General features: G+C 41.7%; 1 protein-coding gene across 1 annotated transcript in view; it reads right to left on the reverse strand.

The window, feature by feature from the left end:
- Positions 1-26769, reverse strand: part of rsrc1 (arginine/serine-rich coiled-coil 1) — a 417271-nt gene that overhangs the window by 362699 nt on the left and 27803 nt on the right. The window contains exons 3-4 of the mRNA XM_067994672.1: positions 15078-15281; positions 9308-9436 (exon numbers count right to left, since the gene is read on the reverse strand). Of these exons, the coding sequence (XP_067850773.1) occupies positions 9308-9436; positions 15078-15259 (311 nt within the window). The 5' untranslated portion in view covers positions 15260-15281. The remainder of the gene's footprint in view (positions 1-9307; positions 9437-15077; positions 15282-26769) is intronic.

The raw sequence follows: 26769 nt of genomic DNA on the forward strand, positions 1-26769 counted from the left end.
TATTTCAACATGCTATTATCTTTATCTCGTTGAAACATATAAAAGATTCTGACACGGCTTGACAGGGTAGATGCTAAGAGGCTGTTTCCCCTGGCTAGAGCGTCTCGAACTTGGGGGCATAGTTTTAGGATAAGGGATCGGCCATTTGAGGACTGAGATTTGGAGAAATTTCTTCACTCAGAGGATTGTGAATCTTTGGAATTCTCTGCCCTAGAGGGCTGTGGATGCTCAGTCATTGAGTATATTCAAGGCTGAGATAGATAGATTTTTGGATCAGTGGCAGTGTGTACCATCTACAAGATGCACTGCAGCAACTCACCAAGGCTTCTTCAACAGCATCTCCCAAACTCGTGACCTCAACTACCTAGAAGGACAAGGGCAGCAGCCGCATGGGAACACCACCACCTGCACATTCCCCTCCAAGTCACACACCATCCCGACTTGGAAATATATCACCATTCCTTCATCATTGCTGGGTCAAAATTCTGGAACTCCCTACCTAACAGTACAATGGGAGAACCTTCACCACACGGACTGCAGCCGTTCAAGAAGGCGGCTCACCACCACCTTCTCAAGGGCAATTAGGGATGGGTAATAAATGCTGGCCTTGCCAGCGACGCCCACATCCCATGAATGTATAAAAATAAATTTTTGGACTCAGGAATCAAGGAATATGGGGATTGGGCGAGAAAGTGGAGTTGAGGTCAAAGATCAGCCATGATATTATTAAATGGCGAAGCAGGCTCGAGGGGCCGTATGGCCTACTCCTGCTCCTATTTTTTATTTTCTTTGTTCTTCATTGGTTGCTGCTTTGCACTGGCTGAGAATTGAGTCTACAAAGACTCCTAGATCTCTTTCAACTTCAAACTTAGCTATCTAATTACCATTCAAGAAGTATGTATGTTGCTTACTTTTCCTATATGCAGTACTTCACACTTATCTGCATTAAATTTCATCTGCCATTATTTGGCCCACTCACATCTTTTGTTTAGTTGATTCCACAGATTCTGGGTTGTGTCCTTCAATTCCATACCTCTCCTAAGTTGGTAGCATGTGCAAATTTAACCAATTTGTTTTGAGTTTCAGAATCCAAGTTATTGATTTAAATTGGAAACAGTAGTAACCCCAACAATGAGCCTTGGGGCACCCCACTCTAACATTACACCTCTAACTAGTACCCGTTGTTTTCTACTTTTCAGACAGTTTCTTATCCATACTCGAGCTTTGTCCTGGATCCCCACAGCTTTGAGCTTAATTAATAAACTTTCAAGTGGAACTCTGTCAATGCCTTTTGAATGTTTAAGTGCACAATGATGTAGGGTTTACCATAATAAATTTACCACTTCCCCAACAAAATTAAGGATGTTCAGATGGGATCATCCCCATCGAAAGCCTCGTTGACTGCTGTTTACTAAGTTGTTGTACAGAAATTTCTCAACTTTACACCTGATAATAGACTCCATTATTTAACATGGAATTGAAGTAAGCCTAATGGGTCTGTAGCTGACTATTTGCTTTTCATCCTTTTCGAATATGGGCACCACATTAACCTGTTTTCAATGTACTGCTATTTCCCTGGTGTCTTCTGATTCCCTCATGACAATTGTCAGTGCCTTGCAAATCTCCTCATCAGTGTCTCTGAACACTCAGGTAAATGCCATTTAACCCTGGGTATTTATTTGTTTTAAGCTTTCAGCTTGTCCAAATCATTTCTATCCAAGTCTTAAATTTTATCCTGGTACTCTTATTTTGAGGGAGGAAATGTTGGTCACACCTTCCCTAATCATTTACTATATTTACTATCTTGTGCTCATCACTGGTTTCAAACCTATTTACATATTTTATTGTTCTCACCTATTCCTTGAGAGCCCTCTTACTATTGCATTCCTAAAATATTTTTTTTACTGCTATATTTTGCCTCTTCAGCTATGCTTTTTTCTAGGTTTCTTTTAGACCCTCTGAAAATCCTTTTAACTTTTTTCTGCATTGTCCTATATTCATCCCAGTGAGCCCCTTCTTCTCCCTACAGGATTTGGAAGGGTCAATTTTCCTTCTTGTTTTCACAAGGACCTTGGTGAGACTGGTATCCAGCCCCACTCTCTAAAAGTTCACGCTTAAGGTCTAACGTTTACCTGGCCATTAACCTGAGATTGTGCACTTAACAAATTTAATAATGCCTACTGGTCCTCAAAAATACCCCTACTTTTGTCTGCCCTTCTAAGTTCCTGCACCTTGCCTTCTAAGGCCATAATCCTTTCTTTAAGCTTACTGATCAACAGTATAAGTTGATGGGGGGTGTCCCCTCACCCTATGAGGATCTGGGGAGTTTATTTGCTTTTTTCAAAAGACTATCAAACAAGATTGAATTTTCAAAGCTTTTATTTGAGGCAAGTGAGAGCATTTATTAACAATTGATACTTTTCTCCACCTAAAAGGACTCAAATGAGTCTCATCTAAAACCCAAAACTTAAGATGGGTTATTAATTCTGCGTAGTGAATATAAATACATAATATATATTCCTGTATACCACAAAAGCACTATTAACAAAGCTATTTGTGCATTAATAACTCATAAAATAGCAACCTCTTTAAAGACGAGAACTAAAAACAATTGCAATAGGATCTTTCCTGCTTGCAAGACCGAAAGAACTGCCACAATATATGTTGCAACCAAGACGAACCAGACATCAATCAATAGATCAACAAAACAAGAGATTCAGAATATTGACATTTCATGCATCTTTTACATCCTTTTTAAAAACTGCAAGTCTAAAATGCTGTTACCCAAATGCTTAAGCCAACACACGATCATTAAACCTGTATAGCATAAAATAACTTTTAAAAATTGACTCAAAAGTGTAAATTCCTCTCCCTTTTTAGTTCTACATCTGTAATGTTATTTGTATCTAACTGAACAAGGTGCGTTATGTCATATTACTTTTCCCAAAAAAGCAAAGATCATGTAACTTTTACAAAGCATTAATGGATGTAAATTGCCCAAACTTCATTGACCTTTACCATTGCCTAAGAAAATTACCCATTTTATAACATCTTTGATGTCCTCTTTAAAAACAGATTTGCCTTCAGTAACGCAGTGGTCTCAGTTTAATAATTTTAAATTCCATTACATGAAAACTCCTCTTTAGTTATCAATTTAAATACTGCACTGGCACGTACTTGTGAAAATTCAAGTTTAATATTCAGTATTTTTTTTAAATGTCATTAGTGTTGAAAACAGCCAGTTGCTTGTCAGTTGTAAATGTGTCAGGTGAAAATATGCAAAATGCAAGTTAAATATATAAGGCACTGCATTCAATACTTTTTGAATAAAAATATTGGGAGTGATTTATTTATTCACAAAAATTCTTCATGGAAAGCACTTCAAACATCTTCTATTACAGCTAAATGTGTGATATCCCAATAATTACTATCCAAATTTTCTCTCAGCAATATTTTCATGCCACTATTATTATTCTCATTTCTTTGAATAATATCCATACTCCAGGGCCATTTTCCTCTCATTTTCAATATCTTGCATCCTTATATCAAGATTCTTTTCTTCATATCCTGTCAGAGTATCAGTCACTGCCTCCTGTCCACTCAATCCAGTTTTGATTTATCAGCAGACGTCTTTCTGGACTCCATAACTCGACCCAAACCATTTTAATACGACAGTGACAAATAACACCCCATATCACATCAACCTGTTCCACTTAGTAAACTAAGAAACAGTAACTATGACATCCCTGCATAAGTATTACATTCTATTCCCCAGACTGATGTATATTAATGAGGAGCTGCTATTTGAAACGCTTCTTCCACATCAGCATCTAATATGATCAAATTAGGAAATGGGATGATTTATTAAATTTTGTCATGCTGAAAGATTTCTCTATGTTCTCATGTAGGCAGTTCTAGAAACTAACTGCTGCCACTCCCCAGCACGGAATTTTTATACTTTTCCTCAATTTCTAAGATTATTTATAATATTAAAAGCACGACATGGGTCAAATATTATTAAGAATCAACCTATTTTAATTAGTACTTTATATTTTATTTTTACCAGATAGAATATTAAATTAGCTTAATTCAGGCTTCTTTACTTCAAACATGGAAGACATTTAAAATCAACTGATGTTAAATTGAGGTATGTTTAAATGTACTTCTGTGTCACAAGTATTTGTACTTTGGCAAAGTATATTTTATAAAATGGAAATTATGTCAGTCACACCAAATAATTCAAATATATTAAAAATATGTTTCCCTCTTAATATTGTTATTAATCAAAGTGGTTTTGAAAACACTGTGCAACAATCAGCTCTGAGCAAGTGTGGTATATCACTGAAAATCATTAGGTCAATTAAACCAAACATGAGGCAAAGGCAAAAATTGTTCCAACAAAATTATACTCAGCAACATTTACAGGATACAAATATTAAATTTCAAGTGTATTTGCATAAACACTTGATTTTCACCATCTTAATGACTGTGATACAGGCATTCTATTTTTGGGAGAGGTACAAAACAGCCAAATGAGAAAACATTGCGTCAACAAAATCTTTAAATCCATAAAAGAAACTTTGTCCTTCAGCCTACACACTGGCAGCCTCCTCCAGGAAATCTGCAGTTACATCATTAACATTGTAGCTATCTATGTTTCTTATGCAAGATAATAGGCCATGAGAACACAGACCCTACCATATACAGTATTACATGTGCATGTGTTAACATCATTACCGTGACATCTCACACAGAGGCTGCAGATCTCAGGAGAATACTAAATATACTTCACGCGAGCCATTACATTAACATTTCCTAAACAAATACAGCATAGCTCTCTGATGACTGTTATTGACCAAAGCAATTGTCGACTTGATACTAACATTTTCCTAGGTTTTTAACGAGTAAGTGGAAAAATATTTTTCCTGAAATTTGTATTCTGCTGCTAATTTGTTGAGGAAATTCTTAAGTTTTCAGTGTGCTGGCCCAAGATGTCCAGCAGTATCAAGTCACTCTCCAAAAATGGTCAGTCATGGATAATGACGTTTCACTTTTTATTGCATGAATTTAGAATTTAGCCATCCCATTCCTTTCCGACGTACTGTCATCTCTCAGTGAATATCTAAATTCACAATTTAATAGCAGGTGAGATGTTGATGTCAATGTTAGCAAATTAAAAATGTTAAATTATGTAAGTCCAATTCACACAAAAATATTATTGTTACACAGCAAGCAGGGCAAGGAATGTTAAGTAGCTATGGGTTAAAATTGCATTGCAACATTGAGCTTAATAAATATTTTACCTTGCAGGTATCTTAAATGGCTTTGTACATGGATTGCATTTTGTTATTTAAGTCGTTAGCCCTAAGATGCTCCACTGTTCCAAAATGTAGTATGGGGATGCCAATTCCTGAACTTCTCATTCTAAGGCTTTTCTGAGTAACCAAACAACTGAAGAGCAGAACCAAACTTTACTTCTAGTGTCATAAAATAATTTTCTTGACAAATAGCTGATAGTCACTGACTCACAGTTCCTTGAGAATTTTTTCAAAATTTGGTAACCTTTTTGTTTTGTATTATTTGTGTAATTTTTGTTGCTTTTGTTTTAATTCCATGTGTACAATAGCAGGTGATCATTTATTGGCAACACGATATCAATGAGCAGGTTACACAAACAAATTTTAAAACAGATTTGCTTTGCCCATATCCTAACTTGCACCAAGTCCCGTTCACCCATTAGCCATGTACTCGCCACCCTACACTGGCTCCCGATCCACCAACGCTTCAACTTCAAAATTCTTATCCGTGTGTTCAAATCCTTCCATGGCTTTGCCTCTTCCTATCGGAGACTTCTTCCAGCCGAACAACCCTCTGAGAACTCGATGTTCCTCCAACTCTGGCCTCTTGTGCATCCCCCACTTCCTTCACCCCACCATTGGTGGCCATGTGTTCAGCTGCATTGGCCATAACCTCTGGAATTCCCTCCCCAAACCTCTTCGCCTCTCTCTCTTTCTTTAATACCTCTTTGACCAAGCTTCTTTGGCTCGGTGTCAATTTTTTCTGATTACACTCCTATGAAGCGCCTCGGGATGTTTTACTACATTAAAGACGCTATATAAATGCAAGTTGTTGTTGTTGAGCTACTCTGCCACAATTTGTATTTGTCAGATTTTAAATTAGTTTGTATTTAAACAAGGTTGCATATTGACCGCTAGCATGCAAGAGCATAGAATGCCAGAGACAAATTTGTTCTTGCAACTCTCCACACAATAAGTCAAAACTAGGCTGTCAGGATAAAGTGCCAAGCAGAGACAAAAAGTAACCAAGAGAGATAGGGTTTCGGACAGACATCAGAAGGATCCATTTTCCATGGCTCAGTTCTCATAACGAGATCCCGCCTGTTCTCAATTTCCATACCACGAGCCTTCACATTTTTCAGATTGTCGTCTGCCATTTCCTCCACTTGCAAAGTGGCCCCATTAATAAATACATCTCATCTTCTCTGATTTCCAGAGGGACTGTTCCCTCCAGGATACTGTTTATTCTTCCATCACCTGACATCCAGCCTTCCTTCCTCTGGCACTTTCCCATGCAACCTCAGCAAGTGCAACACCTGTTCATTCACTTCATCCCCACCCATTATTCAGGGCTCCAAACATTCCTTCAATGCGAAACAGCAAGTTATGTATAATTCCTTCAATCCAGTATCCTGCGTTAGCTACTCATAATGTTGTCTGAACTGGGGAGATCAAATGCAGATTGTGATCCCTGCATGCGGATGACACAAAATTCCACCACTTCAACTCTCCCTCCCGTTTCCAATCTGACCTTCCTGTCGGTGGATTCCCACACTGTTCCAACAAAGCTCAATAAAAAAAAACTTTAGAACAATAAATCATCTTTCTCCTGGGAACTCTGGTCTGAACATTAATATAGCAAAATCATCCCCATTCTTGCTTATTTCTCCCGTCCACCTTCCACTTCATTCACCTTCATTCTTGAGGTTTCTTTTCTGAGTATTTTTCCCATGCTTTTTCATGGCCTTACTTAACTATTTTCATGCCCTAAGGTTCTTTTAATGCCTCTCTACTGTCTTACTCACATGATCTTCATTTATCATTCACCATTTTTTCCTGTTTATAGCTTTCTATACAAACTTGTCTGCAGGTCATTAAGCCCACTGAACCTTGACCTTTACCTGTTGTTCCTTTCCCTTCAATTTATTCTGTCCTATAACAAGGATTGCTCATACACCAGTTTGAGTTTGGATGAAGAATCTGTACCCAAAACATTCCTGTTTTCAAATACTAATACACCTGCTATGTATTTCCACAACTTCGAGTTTTTATTTCAGATTTCCAGCATTTGCAGTTTTTTCCCCTCTTAATTCTACATGAAATAAATTTGGACAATTTCAGTCCCATTCCAAGTGAGCACAGGCTCACAGTAGGAAAACTAATTCTGTACTAATCAGCACTAAATTAACAATCTGACTCAAAGAGGATCGCTGGAATCGAACTTCTCACCTTAAAAACTTTAAAGAAAGAGATCAAAACATAAATGCATCTTGCTGAAAACTACTGAGACTTAATTAAAGACCAGGTAAATCCAAAGTTTGATTTCTGGTCTGTGCCAATATCCACAATCTCACCCAGGGCAGAAATTGGGATGCCACAATTGATTTCAGTGTCCTCTGGGGAAGAGGGGTGGGTAGAAGCACAACTAGATTTTTATCAGGAACTCCTGCTGGAAGTGGACCTGTGTAGATATTATGTGAGGACAGCTTAGCACATGTAAAAATAACAGTTGGTCAATTGGACACTAACATTTAAGGTGCAAAGCTGACTAAATTTTAATACAGCTGTTCAAACGCCTGGATTAAGAAACTGTAACTGCACCCCACCAATAGTTTGTTTTTAATCTTAGTCCTTCGGATTTAAATTTCAACTGTCGTTGTAGGAGTGGCTTCAGCGTCACCAAATAAATCTAGAGCTAAGATTGTTTTTTTTTAATGCTTAGCATCCCGATCAAGACAGGCCCACCAAGTATCAGGGTCCTCCTGCAAGATGGTTTCTTGCCGTGCCTTGTCCTTGTACCCTAGGATTCCATCTGTGTTCACATGCGTGTGCATATTAGCTGCCATCCTCCCACTTTCCCTTTCTTCATTTCCTGGTCTTGCTGTGCTCTCTTCGCCGCCTCCAACTATGGTTCCCTTCCAACTTCCTTTTCTTCAACACCATGTCCCCCTGGGCCATTTCTTCACTGAAAACTGCTTACCTACTATCCTGCCACAGTCCCAGACTCAAGTCCCTGTTAAATGAGCTACAGCCTTCCTTGGTAGTCTTTGCCACATCCATGGCAGCTGTTGATGGTTCACCCAGAGTTGCAATCCCAAATGTCTAATCCTCCATTCTTGGTGACCATTGCACCCAGCTCACTCCTTGGGGGAATAACCTCCTCTCTCAAATCTCTTCCAGTGCCCCCCTGACCCTACCTTTGGGCTATCCACCACTGCCCACTCCACATTGCCCTCCAGAATGTCCATCACATGTCCATCTTATCCTCCTTTAAGCACCTCACGCTCTTCCATTGTTCATGTCTCTTAGTTAAAATTATCATCGTCTACCACATTCCCATGACAGCTTAATCACCAAGATTCTCTCCTTGCCTCTGCACCGAGGACTCCTCATTCTTTGTGATGTCAACCTAATCTAAACTCCCCTAGCCCCATCTCGTCCAACTTCTCTGCCCTTCTGTCCTCATTCATTTGCACCCTTCACGTAAACACTCTCACCCACACCTTTGACCTTGCCATCTTAAGCAGTCTCTGCACCTCCAAGATTTTGGTCACCGATGATAGCTCTAACCATATCTTTGCCTCCTTTACCACCACTGCCCTCACCCTCCTCTCCTGGAAAAAAAACTCTCCCCTAGCTCCCTCACAAATTCATTCCCAAACTTCTAACTCCATCCTTTCAGATATTCCATCAGTCAAGACACTTTTGCCCTTGTTGATGTACTTAACTGTTCCCTCACCTGTGTTTACGATGCTCTTGTTCCCAACAAATCACTCATTATGCCTTCAGTCATCTCCCCTAACTATTCACCTACCACTGCTGGGTGTCTGTCTGTTGCCTCTGTGACAGGACATCTTATAAAAATGCAAGCAGCTGTTTAGTCACAGCCTTCTGAAGAGCAGGGATACATAAAGAAAAATTTAAAAAAGACAAAGCAGCTTTAAAACTGAAGAAAGGATTAACTTACAGTTGTAGTTATTTACAATATAGAAATTATAAATTGTCCATACCTTCTGTTCCTGCTTCTTGACCTAGATCGTCGCGATCTGTAGGATTTCCCTCGATCCCGTGATCTGCTATGACTGCTTCGCTTCTTTCGGACCTCATATGACGAGCTGCTGCTGGAGCGTCGCCTATGTCTGAAACATTGATGATAATAAATTGATGTTTATTGAAAGCTGTAATGATACACTCTATTTAAAACCTTGTCTTAATTTAGATTTTAAAAAATAGGGGCTAGAATCAGAAAGCATTGTGATCCGAGTACATGCTTCACGAACAGTTAGTCACGTGTAAATCCCAGAGACAATGGAAGGGATTCGTTTTTGTCAGATTTTGGCTGGGATGCCACATAGGATGCTTCACTGCAACAGAATATTGTAGTGCAGGAATAAAGTATTACAAACACTAGCCAACAATTCATTGGAAAATGTTAATAATTCTGTTCCATACATTGCTCATGATCAACAAATAGAAACGATACACATAACAGATGCACATAACACAACATGTCCGACTTCAACTATAGTACTGACAGATTAAAGTGTCCCGAATATATTTGAATTTTAATCATTGATAAACTTTTGCACTAGGATTACAGTAATTGTTAATTGGTCATTTGCCCAGCCTATCAAATCATCACAATATTCCCAAGACTACATTTTTCTTCCAGCCAAGATGTACATTATCAGCATTTTATTTGTACATTGTATGATTTTCATTTTTTTTTAGTTGTGTTTTTTCATTATTATGTTCCAAACCTCACAGATTGTTTTTCAACTGTTTCTATATTATTGGTCATTTCAAATTACAGTAATTCTACTTACTAACATCTGTTCTATCCCATTGCACTTATTACACTTTTTCCACGATCCCAATTCTTTCCAATTGATCCCCATTCACATTTTTAATCTGATAGTGTTACTTTATTGTCAATTTCCAACTATTATCATTTTTAACACCAAGTGTTCATGCACATCTACACTTAATCATCATTTTCTTCTCATTCCAGTCAGATTCAAGTGTTTGCAGCCACCTTTAAATGAGCAATGTTATCGCAATCTCCTCAAAATTGCACTAGCAGTCACTCCAAAAAGTGACGATTTCATTTTACAGAGTTTTATTGCAAAATGGTTCATCTTGAATGTTTCTCTGAGGAAAACAACATCATATTGGAACAAAATCCCCGTTATTGTCACTGACACTTAAATCATATTGTGGTTGACAAATCAAATGTGACACTAAGAGGTACCTACTGTATTATTCTTCAATTAAATCCCTTCCCTTACCCATAGGATCGCTTGTTTACTTTGAATTAAAGTAAAATATTACCGTAAGTACATCTTTGAAAACAATCAAATTGCAAAAGCAGCAGCAGTCATCATCAGCTATAATTCTGAGAGACTATTTCAACATGAACAATTTACTCAGAAGTCTAAATTATTTTGATGAGCACAAAAATAAACTGAAACATACCAGAAGTTAATTTAAATCATCATGGTGCCAACTCATTTGCGCAAGTTGTTTTCTGCAGCTTTAAAACTGCAAGTGTACATTACAATCTGCCCAGTGACTTCATAACCTCTCACATTAGCAGTTGCAGTCACATGACCAACAATGTGCAGATTTACTCAATTTCACTTCAAACTGCTATTCTGAACATCCTGAACTGATGTGAAATCTGACAAACTGTTATTTTCAATACCACCAGGAATTATGTGATTTCTACCAGTTCTATGCTGCTGTTTAAACTGAAATGTATATGTAACAGTAAACTGGCACTGAACTTTACTGGATGAAGAAACAAAATACACAGAAATACCACTTCATAATATGCTAATCTACCTCAATTGATAATACCCCTGGTAAGTTACTGTAATTGCCTGACTTTCCCAGGTCCATGTACAACTGAAAGCTGGAAGTTTACATTTTTTTTACGACTGAGAGTTCTTTTAAAAATTCAACCAACTGAGCAAATTACCCTGGGAGGAGTGAAGTGTAAAATAAGTCTTAGCAGTGTGAAATCTATTCCAACTCTCACTCCCAGATAACTTTGACTCTGTTGCAGCAGAAGGAAAGTTCCAAAGTTTCTGCCTTTCCTGAATTTTAGCTGCTCTCATATGGACTAAACTAGATCCACCCTGTGGCAAGCAGAAATCATTCCCAATCCCCTCAATTGTAATGAAATCACATTAGCTCCAAAACAAACAATAGCCAGTTACACCACTGTTCACAAGAATCCTCGGATGAGGAATCAGTCCTCCTCCATGTTGAACACCACTTGGAGGAAGCACTGAGGGTAGCAATGGCACAGAATGGAATCTGGGTGGGGGATTTCAATGTCTATCACCAAGAGTGGCTCGGTAGTACCACTACTGACCGAGTCCTAAAGGACAGAGCTGCTAGACTGGGCCTGCGGCAGATGGTGAGTAAAACAACATGAGGGAAAATCTTACTTGACTTCGTCCTCACCAATCTACCTGTCGCAAATGCATCTGTCCATGACAGTATTGGTAGGAGTGACCACCGCACAGGCCTCGTGGAGACGAAGTCCCATCTTCGCACTGAGGACACCATCCAACGTGTTGTGTGGCACTACCACCGTGCTAAATGGGATAGATTCAGAACAGATCTAGCAGCTCAAAACTGGGCATCCATGAGGCGCTGTGGGCCATCAGCAGCAGCAGAATTGTATTCCAGCACAACCTGTAACCTCATGGCCCGGCATATTCCTCACTCTACCATGAAAAACAAGCCAGGGGATCAACCCTGGTTCAATAAGGAGTGTAGAAGAGCATGCCAGGAGCAGCACCAGGCGTACCTAAAAATGAGGTGCCAACCTGGTGAAGCTACAACTCAGGACTACGTGCATGCTAAACAGCAGAAGCAACATGCTATAGATAGAGCTACGCGATTCCACAACCAACGGATCAGATCAAAACTCTGCAGTCCTGCCACATCCAGTTGTGACTGGTGGTGGACAATTAAACAACTAACGGGAGGAGGAGGCTCTGTAAACATCCCCATCCTCAATGATGGCGGAGTCCAGCACGTGAGTGCAAAAGACAAGGCTGAAGCATTTGCAACCATCTTCAGCCAGAGGTGCCGAGTGGATGATCCATCTCGGCTGCCGCCCGATATCCCCACCATCACAGAAGCCAGTCTTCTGCCAATTCGATTCACTCCATGTGCTATCAAGAAACAGCTGAGTGCACTGGATACAGCAAAGGCTATGGGCCCAGACAACATGCTCGCTGTAGTGCTGAAGACTTGTGCTCCAGAACTAGCTGCGCTTCTAGCCAAGCTGTTCCAGTACAGCTATAAGACTGGCATCTACCCAACAATGTGGAAAATTGCCCAGGTATGTCCTGTCCACAAAAAGCAGGACAAATCTGGTCAGAACATTGAATACAGGAGTTGAGATGTCTTATTGAAGTTGTACAAGACATTAGTAAGGCCGCACTTGGAATACTGTGTACAGTTCTGGTCACCCTATTATAGAAAGGATATTATTAAACTAGAAAGAGTGCAGAAAAGATTTACTAGGATGCTACCGGGACTTGATGGTTTGACTTAAAGGGAGAGGTTGGATAGACTGAGACTTTTTTCCCTGGAGAGTAGGAGGTTTAGGGGTGATCTTATAGAAGTCTATAAAATAATGAGGGGCATAGATAAGGTAGATAGTCAAAATCTTTTCCCAAAGGTAGGGGAGTCTATAACGAGGGAGCATAGATTCAAGGTGAGAGGGGAGAGATACAAAAGGGTCCAGAGGGGCAATTTTTTCACTCAAAGGATGGTGAGTGTCTGGAACGAGCTGCCAGAGGCAGTAGTAGAGGCGGGTACAATTTTGTCTTTGAAAAAGCATTTGGACAATTACATGGGTAAGATGGGTACAGAGGGATGTGGGCCAAGTGCAGGCAATTGGGACTAGCTTAGTGGTATAAACTGGGCGACATGGACATGTTGGGCTGAAGGGCCTGATTCCATGTTGTAAACTTCTATGATTCTATAAATCTAATCCGGCCAATTACCGCCCCATCAGTCTACTCTCAATCATCAGCAAAGTGATGGAAGGTGTCATCAACAGTGCTATCACGCGGCACTTACTCACCAATAACCTGCTCACCGATGCTCAGTTTGGGTTCTGCCAGGACCACTCGGCGACAGACCTCATTACAGCCTTGGTCCAAACATGGACAAAAGAGCTGAATTCCAGAGGTGAGGTGAGAGTGACTGCTCTTGACATCAAGGCAGCATTTGACCGATGTGTGGCACCAAGGAGCCCTAATAAAATTGAAGTCAATGGGAATCAGGGGGAAAACTCTCCAGTGGCTGGAGTCATACCGAGCACAAAGGAAGAAGGTAGTGGTTGTTGGAGGCCAATCATCTCAGCCCCAGGGCATTGCTGCAGGAGTTCCTCAAGGCAGCGTCCAAGGCCCAACCATCTTCAGCTGCTTCATCAATGACCTTCCCTCCATCATAAGGTCAGAAATGGGGATGTTTGCTGATGATTGCACAGTGTTCAGTTCCATTCGCAGCCCCTCACATAATGAAGCAGTCCGAGCCCGCATGCAGCAAGACCTGGACAACATCCAGGCTTGGGCTCATAAGTGGAAAGTAACATTCGCGCCAGACAAGTGCCAGGAAATGACCATCTCCAACAAGAGAGAGTCTAACCACCGCCCCTTGACATTCAACGGCATTACCATCGCCGAATCCCCCACCATCAACATCCTGGGGGTCACCATTGACCAGAAACTTAAATGGACCAGCCATATAAATACTGTGGCTACAAGAGCAGGTCAGAGGTTGGGTATTCTGCGGCGAGTGACTCACCTCCTGACTCCCCAAAGCCTTTCCACCATCCACAAGGCACAAGTCAGGAGTGTGATGGAATACTCTCCACTTGCCTGGATGAGTGCAGCTCCAACACTCAAGAAGCTCGACATCATCCAGGACAAAGCAGCCCGCTTGATTGGCACCCCATCCACCACCCTAAACATTGTGTACCATCCACAGGATGCACTGCAGCAACTTGCCAAAGCTTCTTCGACAGCACCTCCCAAACCCGCGACCTCTACCACCTGGAAGGACAAGGGCAGCAGGTACGTGGGAACAACACCACCTGCACGTTCCCCTCCAAGTCATACACCATCCCGACTTGGAAATATATCGCCGTTCCTTCATCGTTGCTGGGTCAAAATCCTGGAACTCCCTTCCTAACAGCACTGTGGGAGAACCTTCACCACACGGACTGCAGCGGTTCAAGAAGGTGGCTCACCACCACCTTCTCAAGGGCAATTAGGGATGGGCAATAAATGCCAGCCTTGCCAGCATCGCCCACATCCCATGAACGAATAAAAAAAAACTTCCTCGGAATCTGGCAGTAACCATTCTCGCTGTTCACACATTTAATTTAACTTTTAAATAAAACAACAAACAACATTTGGTGGAGACACATAAAATTATAATGAAAAGAATGAAATCTGGCAAAATAAAAAATATGAAGACTGAATTGAAAAATACTTGGAAAAACCAGGGGAGACAACAGATAAAAGTTAATTCAAAAATGTAAATGTATAAACTCAAAATGAAAAACCAAGAAAAGATGGAAACAAATCAAGTCGCAACGTTTCCAAGAAATCCCTTATTCCGTTTTGATCACAGGGTATAACTTTTTGTTAATATCAGATTCTTTCTGATTTTCTACACTGTTGTTTCCCTGTCACACCAGTCGGTTTTGTAGGTACCATGCTATAACAGATAGTTTACAAGACTTACCTTCTGTCTTTGGAGCGGGAATGGGAGCGGTGAGTACGAGAGTGCGATCTTGTCCTTCTACTAGATTTTTTACGGGTGAATGTTCTGCTATCTGAAGAACTGCTGGAAGTAGATCTCCTCCGGTGTTTCTTTTTACGACGGCTTCTGGTATCATCTTCACTGTCTGATGAGTGATGCCCCATTTTCCAACTTCTTCCAAAATTGCTTAAGAAATAAAAATAAATAGGCACAAAGATTAGAAAAAAAACACTTATTGTAGGATAGTAACAATGGTAACAGTAACAAAGTTGCAACAAAAAAATAAATTTGATCCCATTAGTGCCAGTCCTAATGTAAGTCGACTTCACCTTAACTTATGTTTGCAAATAGTTAAAATCAAACAATTTTGGTTTCTATTTTTCCAGCAAACACTAAATTTTTAGTGAAGCCAGAAAGTACTCAGGACTATATGTTCGCAGCTGCAATTTACAGTGCTTGTCACTCCCATAAACGCTCCGAGTATCTTACATTCAGGAGTGTGTCCATCCTGCCCAAATTCCAATTACATGATAGCGTAATCTGGGTATCCAGGACACCCCTTTTATGTTTTTAGTTCAGTGTGGTTCAGCTTTGGGAATTGGCACTTGGACTTGTGTGGTAGGCAGCAGTATCACCTCACCTTGTCCAATTCATCATAAAGCGGAGTCTGCATAAACTTTCTTTTGTCCCAAAGTCTTACAGACGATCTGAGAGGGTAAGAAATATGTTCTGAAAACTATATTTTAAATCCTTGTAGACTGATTCAATCTGTATTTTTTTCTAAATAGTTGTACTTGTGAACAGTGTTATTTAGCACCTTTTGGACTGTGTGGTGAGCATCCCATGGTCTGCGTTGTATAATACCATGGGAAAAGAATAATTGTTGGTGTTATGGTACACTATAGCATTCACAGCAGGCAGGAAGCTATAAAGTTTCAGTTCATATGAGAGTCTGTTTATGCGAACTACCTTTATGCTGTGAACATAAGTTAGAAGTATTGAGAAAAAACCGAAATCATAACATTAAGGGTTCAGCCATATTGCAACGACTGATCTCAGTTTTGGACCTTTTGCAAGAGCAAGTTTTCAGACAGGGTCTGTAGTATCTATCAAATCAGTTTCATGCTCTCTCGTTATCCATTTTACTAAAATGGGAATGATGTAGCATATTAAATTATATTTCCTCACTTGCACAACCATCTTTCAACTACCATCTACAGTATTAAGATTCCTATCTGGCTGTACCTCACATCATAGAAAGTTACAGCACGGGAGGCCATTCGGCCCATCGTGTCCATGCCGGCCAAAAAAGAGCGATCCAGTTTAATCCCACTTTCCAGCACTTGGTCCTTAGCCCTGTAGGTTATGGCGCTTCAAGTGCACATCCAAGTACTTTTTAAATGAGTTGAGGGTTTTTGCCTCTGCACCCTTTCAGGCAGTGAGTTCCAAACCCCCATCACCTTCTGGGTGAAAAAAATTCTCCTCAGCTCCCCTCTAATCCTTCAACTAATTACTTCAAATCTATGCCCCCTGGTCACTGACCCCCCTCTGCTAAGGGAAATAGGTCCTTCCTATCCACTCTATCTGGTCCAGTCATAATTTTATATCCCTCAATTAACCTTTGTTCCCTCCTTTGTTCCAAAGAAAACAACCCCAGCCTATCCAATCTTTTCTCGCAGCTAAAATTCTCCAGCCCTGACGCCATCCTTGTAAATCTCCTCTGTACCGTCTCCAGTGCAATCACATCTTTCCTGTAATGTGGTGACCTGAACCGTACGCAGTCCTCAAGCTGTGGCCGAACCAATGTTATATACAGTTCTAGCATAACCTCCCTGCTCTTATATTCTATGCCTCGGTTAATAAATGAAAGTATCCCGTATGACTTTTTAACCACCTCATCGACCTGTCCTAATGCCTTCAGGGATCTGTGGACATGCACTCCAAGGTCCCTTTGTTCCTCTACACCTCTCAGTATCCTCCCATCCTCCCATTTATTGTGTATTCCCTTGCTTTGTTGGCCCTCCCCAAATGCATTACCTCACACTTCTCCATATTGAATTCCATTTGCCACTTTTCAGAGAATCATAGAAGTTTACAACATAGAAACAGGCCCTTCGGCCCAACATGTCCATGTCGCCCAGTTTATACCACTAAGCTCGTCCCAATTGCCTGCGCTTGGCCCATATCCCTCTATACCCATCTTACCCATGTAACTGTCCAAATGCTTTTTAAAAGACAAAATTATACCCGCCTCTATTACTGCCTCTGGCAGCTCGTTCCAGACACTCACCACCCTTTGAGTGAAAAAATTGCCCCTCTGGACCCTTTTGTATCTCTCCCCTCTCACCTTGAATCTATGCCCCCTCGTTATAGACTCCCCTACCTTTGGGAAAAGATTTTGACATCTACCTTATCTATGCCCCTCATTATTTTATAGACTTCTATAAGATCACCCCTTAACCTCCTACTCTCCAGGGAAAAAAGTCCCAGTCTATCCAACCTCTCCCTATAAGTCAAACCATCAAGTCCCGGTAGCATCCTAGTAAATCTTTTCTGCACTCTTTCTAGTTTAATAATATCCTTTCTATAGTAGGGTGACCAGAACTGTACACAGTATTCCAAATGTGGCCTTACTAATGTCTTGTACAACTTCAACAAGACATCCCAACTCCTGTATTCAATGTTCTGACCAATGAAACCAAGCATGCCGAATGCCTTCTTCACCACCCTATCCACCTGTGACTCCACTTTCAAGGAGCTATGAACCTGTACTCCTAGATCTCTTTGTTCTATAACTCTCCCCAACGCCCTACCATTAACGGAGTAGGTCCTGGCCCAATTCGATCTACCAAAATGCATCACCTCACATTTATCTAAATTAAACTCCATCTGCCATTCATCGGCCCACTGGCCCAATTTATCAAGATCCCGTTGCAATCCTAGATAACCTTCTTCACTGTCCACAATGCCACCAATCTTGGTGTCATCTGCAAACTTACTAACCATACCTCCTAAATTCTCATCCAAATTATTAATATAAATAACAAACAACAGCAGACCCAGCACCGATCCCTGAGGCACACCGCTGGTCACAGGCCTCCAGTCTGAAAAACAACCCTCGACAACCACCCTGTCTTCTGTCGTCAAGCCAATTTTGTATCCAATTGGCTACCTCACCTTGGATCCCGTGAGATTTAACCTTACGTAACAACCTACCATGCGGTACCTTGTCAAAGGCTTTGCTAAAGTCCATGTAGACCACGTCTACTGCACAGCCCTCATCTATCTTCTTGGTTACCCATTCAAAAAACTCAATCAAATTCGTGAGACATGATTTTCCTCTCACAAAACCATGCTGACTGTTCCTAATTAGTCCCTGCCTCTCCAAATGCCTGTAGATCCTGTCCCTCAGAATACCCTCTAACAACTTACCCACTACAGATGTCAGGCTCACCGGTCTGTAGTTCCCAGGCTTTTCCCTGCCGCCCTTCTTAAACAAAGGCACAACATTTGCTACCCTCCAATCTTCAGGCACCTCACCTGTAGCTGTCGATGATTCAAATATCTCTGCTCGGGGACCCGCAATTTCCTCCCTAACCTCCCATAATGTCCTGGGATACATTTCATCAGGTCCCGGAGATTTATCTACCTTGATGCGCGTTAAGACTTCCAGCACCTCCCTCTCTGTAATATGTACACTCCTCAAGACATCACTATTTATTTCCCCAAGTTCCCTAACATCCATGCCTTTCTCAACCGTAAATACCGATGTGAAATATTCATTCAGGATCTCACCCATCTCTTGTGGTTCCGCACATAGATGACCTTGTTGATCCTTAAGAGGCCCTACTCTCTCCCTAGTTACTCTTTTGCCCTTTATGTATTTGTAGAAGCTCTTTGGATTCTCCTTTGCCTTATCTGCCAAAGCAATCTCATGTCCCCTTTTTGCCCTCCTGATTTCTCTCTTAACTCTACTCCGGCAATCTCTATACTCTTCAAGGGATCCACTTGATCCCAGCTGCCTATGCATGTCATATGCCTCCTTCTTCTTTTTGACTAGGGCCTCAATCTCCCGAGTCATCCAAGGTTCCCTACTTCTACCAGCCTTGCCCTTCACTTTATAAGGAATGTGCTTACCCTGAACCCTGGTTAACACACTTTTGAAAGCCTCCCACTTACCAGACGTCCCTTTGCCTGCCAACAGACTCTCCCAATCAACTTCTGAAAGTTCCTGTCTAATACCATCAAAATTGGCCTTTCCCCAATTTAGAATTTTAACTTTTGGGCCAGACCTATCATTCTCCATAGCTATCTTAAAACTAATGGAATTATGATCACTGGTCCCAAAGTGATCCCTCACTAACACTTCTGTCACCTGCCCTTCCTTATTTCCCAAGAGGTGGTCAAGTTTTGCCCCCTCTCTAGTCGGGCCATCCACATACTGAATGAGAAATTCCTCCTGAATACACGCAACAAATTTCTCTCCATCCAAGCCCCTAATGCTATGGCTGTCCCAGTCAATGTTGGGAAAGTTAAAGTCCCCTACTATTACCACCCTATTTTTTTGCCCACCTGACCAGTCCGTTGATATCTTCCTGAAATCAAAAGCTTTCCTCCTCACTATCAACCACACTGCCAATTTTTGTATCATCTGCAAACTTTTTGATCAAGCCCCCCCGCATTCAAGTCCAAATCATTAACATATATCACAAAAAGCAAGGGACCGAGTACTGAGCCTTGCGGGACCCAACTGGAAACAGCCTTCCAGCCGCAAAAATACCGTCAACCATTGCCCTTTGCTGGCTGCCACTGAGCCAATTTTGGATCCAACTAGCCACTTTCCCTTGGATCCCATGGCCTTTTACTTTTTTGACCAGTCTGCCATGTGGGACCTTGTCAAAAGCCTTGCTAAAATCCATGTACACTACATCAAACGAGTTACCCTCTTCGACCCTCCTTGTTACCTGCTTAAAAAATTCAATCAAGTTGGTCAGACACGACCTTCCCTGAACAAATCCATGCTGACTGTCCTTGATTAACCTGTGCCTTTTTAATGCCGATTTATGCTGTCCCTCAGAATCAATTCCAATAATTTGCCCATTAAAAATGTAGGGCATGTATTTTAATTTTCTAGCTGCTAGAGTCAGTCAGTCATTACAAATTTTACTGTCCTACGGTAAACTAAATTAACAAAATAATGTGCATGGAAAATGCAAGAGTTCTGGAGGTCATGATTGACAATAAATTGAAGCCATCGCAACAATGCTCAGCTGTGAGTAAAGCAAATGAGACGTTGGGTGTATTGAAAGGTCCATATTGAGCCTAAATATTGAGGTAAACCTGCCACTTTATAAATCATTGGTTCATCTGCACTTAGCAAAGTTCTGGTCGCCACAGTACAAAAAGGATACAGAAGAGAGCAACCGGAATGATTATGGGGATGTAAGGATTGGATTATGAAGAGCGATTATGTAACTTGGGCATGTTCTCACAGAAAAATAGAAGGTTGAGAGATGATATGATTGCTGTTTTTATCTCGTCCCTTTGGAATCCTAATGTAGACAATGACAAGCTGTTTAGCCTTGTCCAGAACAGCAGAACCAGAGAACATGGCCTGCGCTTGAAAGGTCGGGGGGGGGGGGGGGGGGGGGGGTAAATTCTAAACTAATCTGCGGAAACAATATTTCAGTGAATGAGTGGTCAATCTATGGAACAAGCTCCCAAGGGAGACAATGGAAGCAGATAGTTTTGATTCATTCAAATGCAAATTAGATAGATTTCTTTCAGAAAATATAGTGGGATACAGTACATGAATAATTTGAGACATGACATTGTGAGTACAGCATATTTGGGAGGAAAAGGTGACTTTGGACCTATACTTCCCAAAGCTCTCCATCACTGGGGTTTTCCTCACCTTATGTCTGGGTCTGTTGTAAACCAACTGATTAGAGATTGTTTGTCATGATTAGTCAACTCCATTATCATTCAATCATGTGACTACCCAGGATGGTAGAAGAACTAGATAGACCTTGATCTTTTTTCATCCAGCAATTCCTATGTTCCTACATCAATTTCTTCTAATATGTAACCATGATGTGGAGATGCCGGTGATGGACTGGGGTGTACAAATGTAAGGAATCTTACAACACCAGGTTATAGTCCAACAGTTTTATTTGAAAATCACAAGCTTTCGGAGGCTTTCTCCTTCGTCAGGGGAGTGTCGAGATTCATTGAAAATTACCGAATGTATCGTCACAGAACAATGCCTGGTGATTACAGATAATCTTTCCAACTGCCCGTTATCAAGGCCATCAAATTAATTGAATAGTTTTCAGACAGAGAAACCTTAGATTCCCCAGACAACTGAATATACAAACAGCCAGAACCAAAGAAAGAGAGGGAGAGAGAGAGAGAAACATCCGAAGAGAGAGAGAATGACCAGTTGTATTAAAAACAGGTAACTTTTTTTTCCCCTGGTGGGGTTACATGTCGCGCGACATGAACCCAAGATCCCGGTTGAGGCCGTCCTCATGGGTGCAGAACTTGGCTATCAATTTCTGCTCGATGATTTTGCGTTGTCGTGTGTCTCGAAGGCCGCCTTGGAGAACGCTTACCCGAAGATCGGTGGCTGAATGTCCTTGACTGCTGAAGTGTTCCCCGACTGGGAGGGAAGGAGAAAGCCTCCGAAAGCTTGTGATTTTCAAATAAAACTGTTGGACTATAACCTGGTGTTGTAAGATTCCTTACATTTCTAATATGTAAGATCACTTTATTTTCCAGCTGTAACTTCTGTGAAGAACGCAACCAATTGTGCAGGCACCAGTGTTTTATTTTACCACACCTTAAAATTATTTTTGTGCCAATCCAGGATCTAATAGAAGTTATGCCTATGTTCATTTAAATTTAACTAAAGCAATAGACAATATAAACATTATCAGTTAAGTTTAGCCAGGCATGGGCAGAAGAAAATGTGTATAGCTTGCTGCCTTCCTCATTAGTGTCAAGATTTGAGCTTTGAATTTTGGCAATGGAATATTGCGCAACATTTAAAATCTGACAGGCATATCTCTTCAAATATTTTTAATAGAAGGATTTTAATGACATTAGGCTGTAATTTTTTTAATACCACTTGCTATACAATGGTGATTATTCTATTAAAATATCTGGCTGAGGAACTTGAAGTTTACTTTCAGAATTTTTTAAATACTGTGATCAGCAATCTAAACATTTGTTACATGGTGTCTGTAGTTCTAAACAGGATAGCCGGTGGTGAAGGATAGAATACTAGAGCCTGGTCTTCAGTTGCTTCCAAGCCTTTATTCACAGAGGTCCACATTACACACACCACACCCTTGATAAGTTCTCTTAAATATGGATACAAGACAGCCCCAATTGATACACACCATCCGAATACAATGAATACTAATTGATATAAATCATATGGATACGATTAACAGATTCCCTTCTCTCTCTTTAAATAAAAAAATAAACTTTATATATACACACAATACAAACAAAAGATTTTTTAAAAATCAAAAACTTCCATATTCTATACAAACTATTACACTGTGAGTCGACCCTTCTCCAGGACCACTAATAATTCCTTTGTACATGTACTTCTTTTAGTGAAAGAAGGTCTCCTTGGTCTCTTTATCTCAAGAAGGATATACTTGCCTTGGAAGCGGTGCAACAAAGGTTCACTCGATTGATTCTTGGGATGAGAGGGTTATAGAATCATAGACAGTTACAGCACGAAAGGAGGCCATTCGGCCTATCGAGTCTACGCCGGATCTGTGCATGAGCAATCCAGCTGGTCCCACTGTACCGCCCTATCCCCGTAGCCTTGCACATTTTTTTGTTTCAAGTACTTATCCAGTTCCCTTTTGAAAGCCATGACTGAATCTGCCTCCACGACTCCCTCGGGCAGTGCATTCCAGATCCTAACCGCTCGCTGTGTAAAAAGGTTTTTCCTCATATCACATTTGGTTCTTTTGCCAATCATCTTAAATCTATGTCCTCTGGTTCTTGACCCTTCTGCCAATGGGAAGAATTTCTCTCTATCCACTTCACCCTTCATGATTTTGAACACCTCTATCAAATCTCCTCTCAACCTTCTCTCTTCCAAGGACAGCAATCCCAGCTTCTCCAGGCTATCCACATAATTTAAGTCCCTCATCCCTGGAATCATTCAAGTAAATCTCCTCTGCTCCCTCTCGAAGGCCTTCACATCCTTCCTAAAGTGCGGTGCCCAGAACCGGACACAATACTCCAGTTGTGGCCGAACCAGTGTATTATAAAGGTTCATCATGACTTCCTTGCTTTTGTACTCTACGCCTCTATTTATAAAGCTCAGGACCCCATATCCTTTCCTACCCGCTTTCTCAACCTGCCCTGCCACCTTCAACGATTCATGCACGTACACCCCCAGATCCCTCTGTTCCTCCACCCCTTTTAGAATTGTGCCCTCTAGTTTATATTGCCTCTCCTCATTTTTCATACCGAAATGCATCACCTCGCATTTTACCGTGTTAAATTTCATCTGCCACGTTTCCGCCCATGCCACCAGAGCGTCTATATTCTCTTGAAATCTATCGCTATCCTCCTCACTGTTCACTACCCTTCCAAGTTTTGTGTCATCCATAAATGTTGAAATTGTGCCCTGTACTCCCGAGTCCAAGTCATTAATATATCAAGAAAAGCAGTGGTCCCAGCACCGACCCCGGGGAACACCACTGTACACCTCCCTCCAGTCTGAAAAACAACCGCTCACCACTACTCTCCGTTTCCTGTCATTTAGCCAATTCTGTCTCCATGTTGCTATTGCCCCCTTTATTCCATGGGCCGCAATCTTAATAGCAAGCCTACCATGTGGCACTTGATCAAACGCTTTTTGAAAATCCATATACACCACATCAACTGCATTGCCCTCATCTACCTTCTCTGTTATCTCATCAAAAAACTCTATCAAGTTGGTTAAACACGATTTGCCTTTAATAAATCAGTGCTGGCTTTCCATCAATCCACACTCGTCCAAGTGATCGTTAATTCTTCCCGGATTATCGTTTCCAAAAGTTGCCCCACCACCGAGGTTAAACTGTCTGGCCTATCGTTGCTGGGTTTATCTTTACACCCTTTTTTGAACAAGAGTGTAACATTTGCAATTCTCCAGTCCTCTGGCACCAACCCTGTATCTAAGGATGTCTCGAAGATTATTGCCAGTACCTCCGTAATTTCCCCCCTTACTTCCCTCAGCATCCGAGGGTGCATCCCATCCGGACCAGGTGACTCATCTATTTTAAGTACAGCTAGCCTTTCTAGTACCTTTTTTCTCAATTTATAGCCCATCCAGTATCTTAACTATATCTTCCTTTACCGAGACTCTGGCAGCATCTTCTTCCTTGGTAAAGACCGATGCAAAGTACTAATTTAATACCTCAGTCATGCCCACTGCCTCCATGGGCAGATCTCCTTTATGGTCCCTAATCAGCCCCACCCCTCCTCTTACTACCCATTTACTGTAAACATGTCTGTAGAAGACTTTTGGATTCCCTTTTATGTTGTCCGCCAGTCTATTCTCATACTCTCTCTTTGCCCCTCTTATTTCCTTTTTCACTTCCCCTCTGAACTTTCTATATTCTGCCTGGTTCTCACTTGTGTTATCAACCTGACACCTGGCATATGCCGCTTTTTTCCGCTTCATCTTATTCTCTATTTCCTTTGTCATCCAGGGAGCTCTGGCTTTAGTTGCCCTAACTTTCTCCCTCGTCGGAATGTACTTTATCTGTACCCGAATCTTTAAAGGCCGCCCACTGTTCAATTACAGTTTTGCCTACCAATCTGTGATTCTAATTTACCCGGGCCAGGTCCATTCTCATCCCAATGAAATTGACCCTCCTCCAATTGAGTAGTTTTACTCAGAGTCCTTTTCCATAGCTATTCCAAAACTTATAATACTGTGATCACTGCTCCCTAAATGCTCTCCCACTGACACCTGCTCCATTTGGCCCGTCTCATTCCCTAGAACCAAGTCCAGCAATGCGTCCTTCCTCGTTGGGCCGGAAACGACTGGTCGAGAAAGTTATCCTGAACACAGTTCAAAAATTCCTCTCCTTCTTTGCTCCTTATATTATTGTTATCCCAGTCTATATTAGGATAGTTGAAATTCCCCGTTATCACTACTCTATGGCTTTTGCACCTCTCTGTAATTTCCCTGCAAATTTGCTCCTTCCCACTAGTTGGTGGCCGATAGAATACACCCAGTAGTGTAATGGCACCTCGATTGTTCCTTAACCCTAGCCAAATAGATTCTGTCCTTGCCCCTTCCACGACATCCTCTCTCTCCAGCAATGCAATATTCTCCTTAATCAATACTGCCACCACCCTCCGATCTTTCCTTCCCTATCTTTCCTGAACACCTTGTATCCAGGAATATTTAGTACCAATCCTGCCCTTCTTTGAGCCAGGTTTCTGTTATCGCCACAACATCGTTTTCCCATGTGGCTATTTGTGCCTGCAGCTCACCAACTTTGTTTACCACGCTTCGTGCGTTCACACACATGCACCGCAAACCCGTCTTAGACTTTCTTGTACTTCTCTCTTGATCTGACCCCATCGAATACCTTACTATTTTTTACTCCAGGGCTATCCTTCTCTCCTGATCCTTTGTGCCCCTTGTTTCCCCTTTCCAATGCGACATCCTGGTGCCCATCCCGCTGCCAAATTAGTTTAAACCCCCCCACCAGCACTAGCGAACCTCTCCACGAGGACATTGGTCCCAGATCTGTTGAGGTCCCACCTCCCCCAGAACTGCTCCCAATGTCCCAGGAACCTAAAGCCCTCCCTCCTGCACCATCTCTCCAGCCACGCATTCATCTGCTTTATCCTCCTATTTCTATACTCGCTAGCACGTGGCACCAGGAGTAGTCCAGAGATTACTACCTTTGAGGTCCTGCTTGTTCATTTCTTTCTTAACTGCTTAAACTCTGCCTGCGGGTCCTCATCCCTCTTTCTACCTATGTCGTTGGTACCGATATGCATCACAACCTCCAGCTGTTCACCCTCCCCCTCCAGAATGTTCTGCAGCCGCTCAGTGATATCCTTGACCCTGGCACCAGAGAGGCAACACACCATCCTGGAATCACGTCTGCAGCTGCAGAAACGCCTGTCTGCTCCCCTAACTATGGAATCCCCTATCACTATTGCTCTCGTGACCTTTCTCCTGCCCCACTGTACAGCTGAGCCACCCATGGTGCTCTGGTCTTGGCTCTGGCTACACCCCGCAGAGGAACCCTCTCCCCCACCAGTATTCATACTAGTTAGAGAGTGAGATGCCCTCAGGGGACTCCTGCACTACCTGCCTGGTCCTCCTTGTCTGTCTGGCAGTCACCCAGTCCCTCCCTGCACTCTCTTAAGCTGCGGGGTGACCACCTCCTCTTACATGCTATCCACATAGCTCTCAACCTCGTGGAGATTGTCCTACAAGGAGTGATTGAGTAGAATGGGCCTATACTCTGGAGTTTAGAAGAATGAGAGGTGATTTCATTGAAACATATACGATTCTGAGGGGGCTTGACAGGGTAGATGCTGAGAGGTTGTTTCCCCTGGCTGGAGAGTCTAGAACTAGGGGGCATAGTCCCAGGATAAAGGGTTGTCCATTTAAGTTTGAGATGAGGAG

Source organism: Heptranchias perlo, chromosome 13 (assembly GCF_035084215.1).
Source record: "Heptranchias perlo isolate sHepPer1 chromosome 13, sHepPer1.hap1, whole genome shotgun sequence".
Classification (NCBI taxonomy): Eukaryota; Metazoa; Chordata; class Chondrichthyes; order Hexanchiformes; family Hexanchidae; genus Heptranchias; species Heptranchias perlo.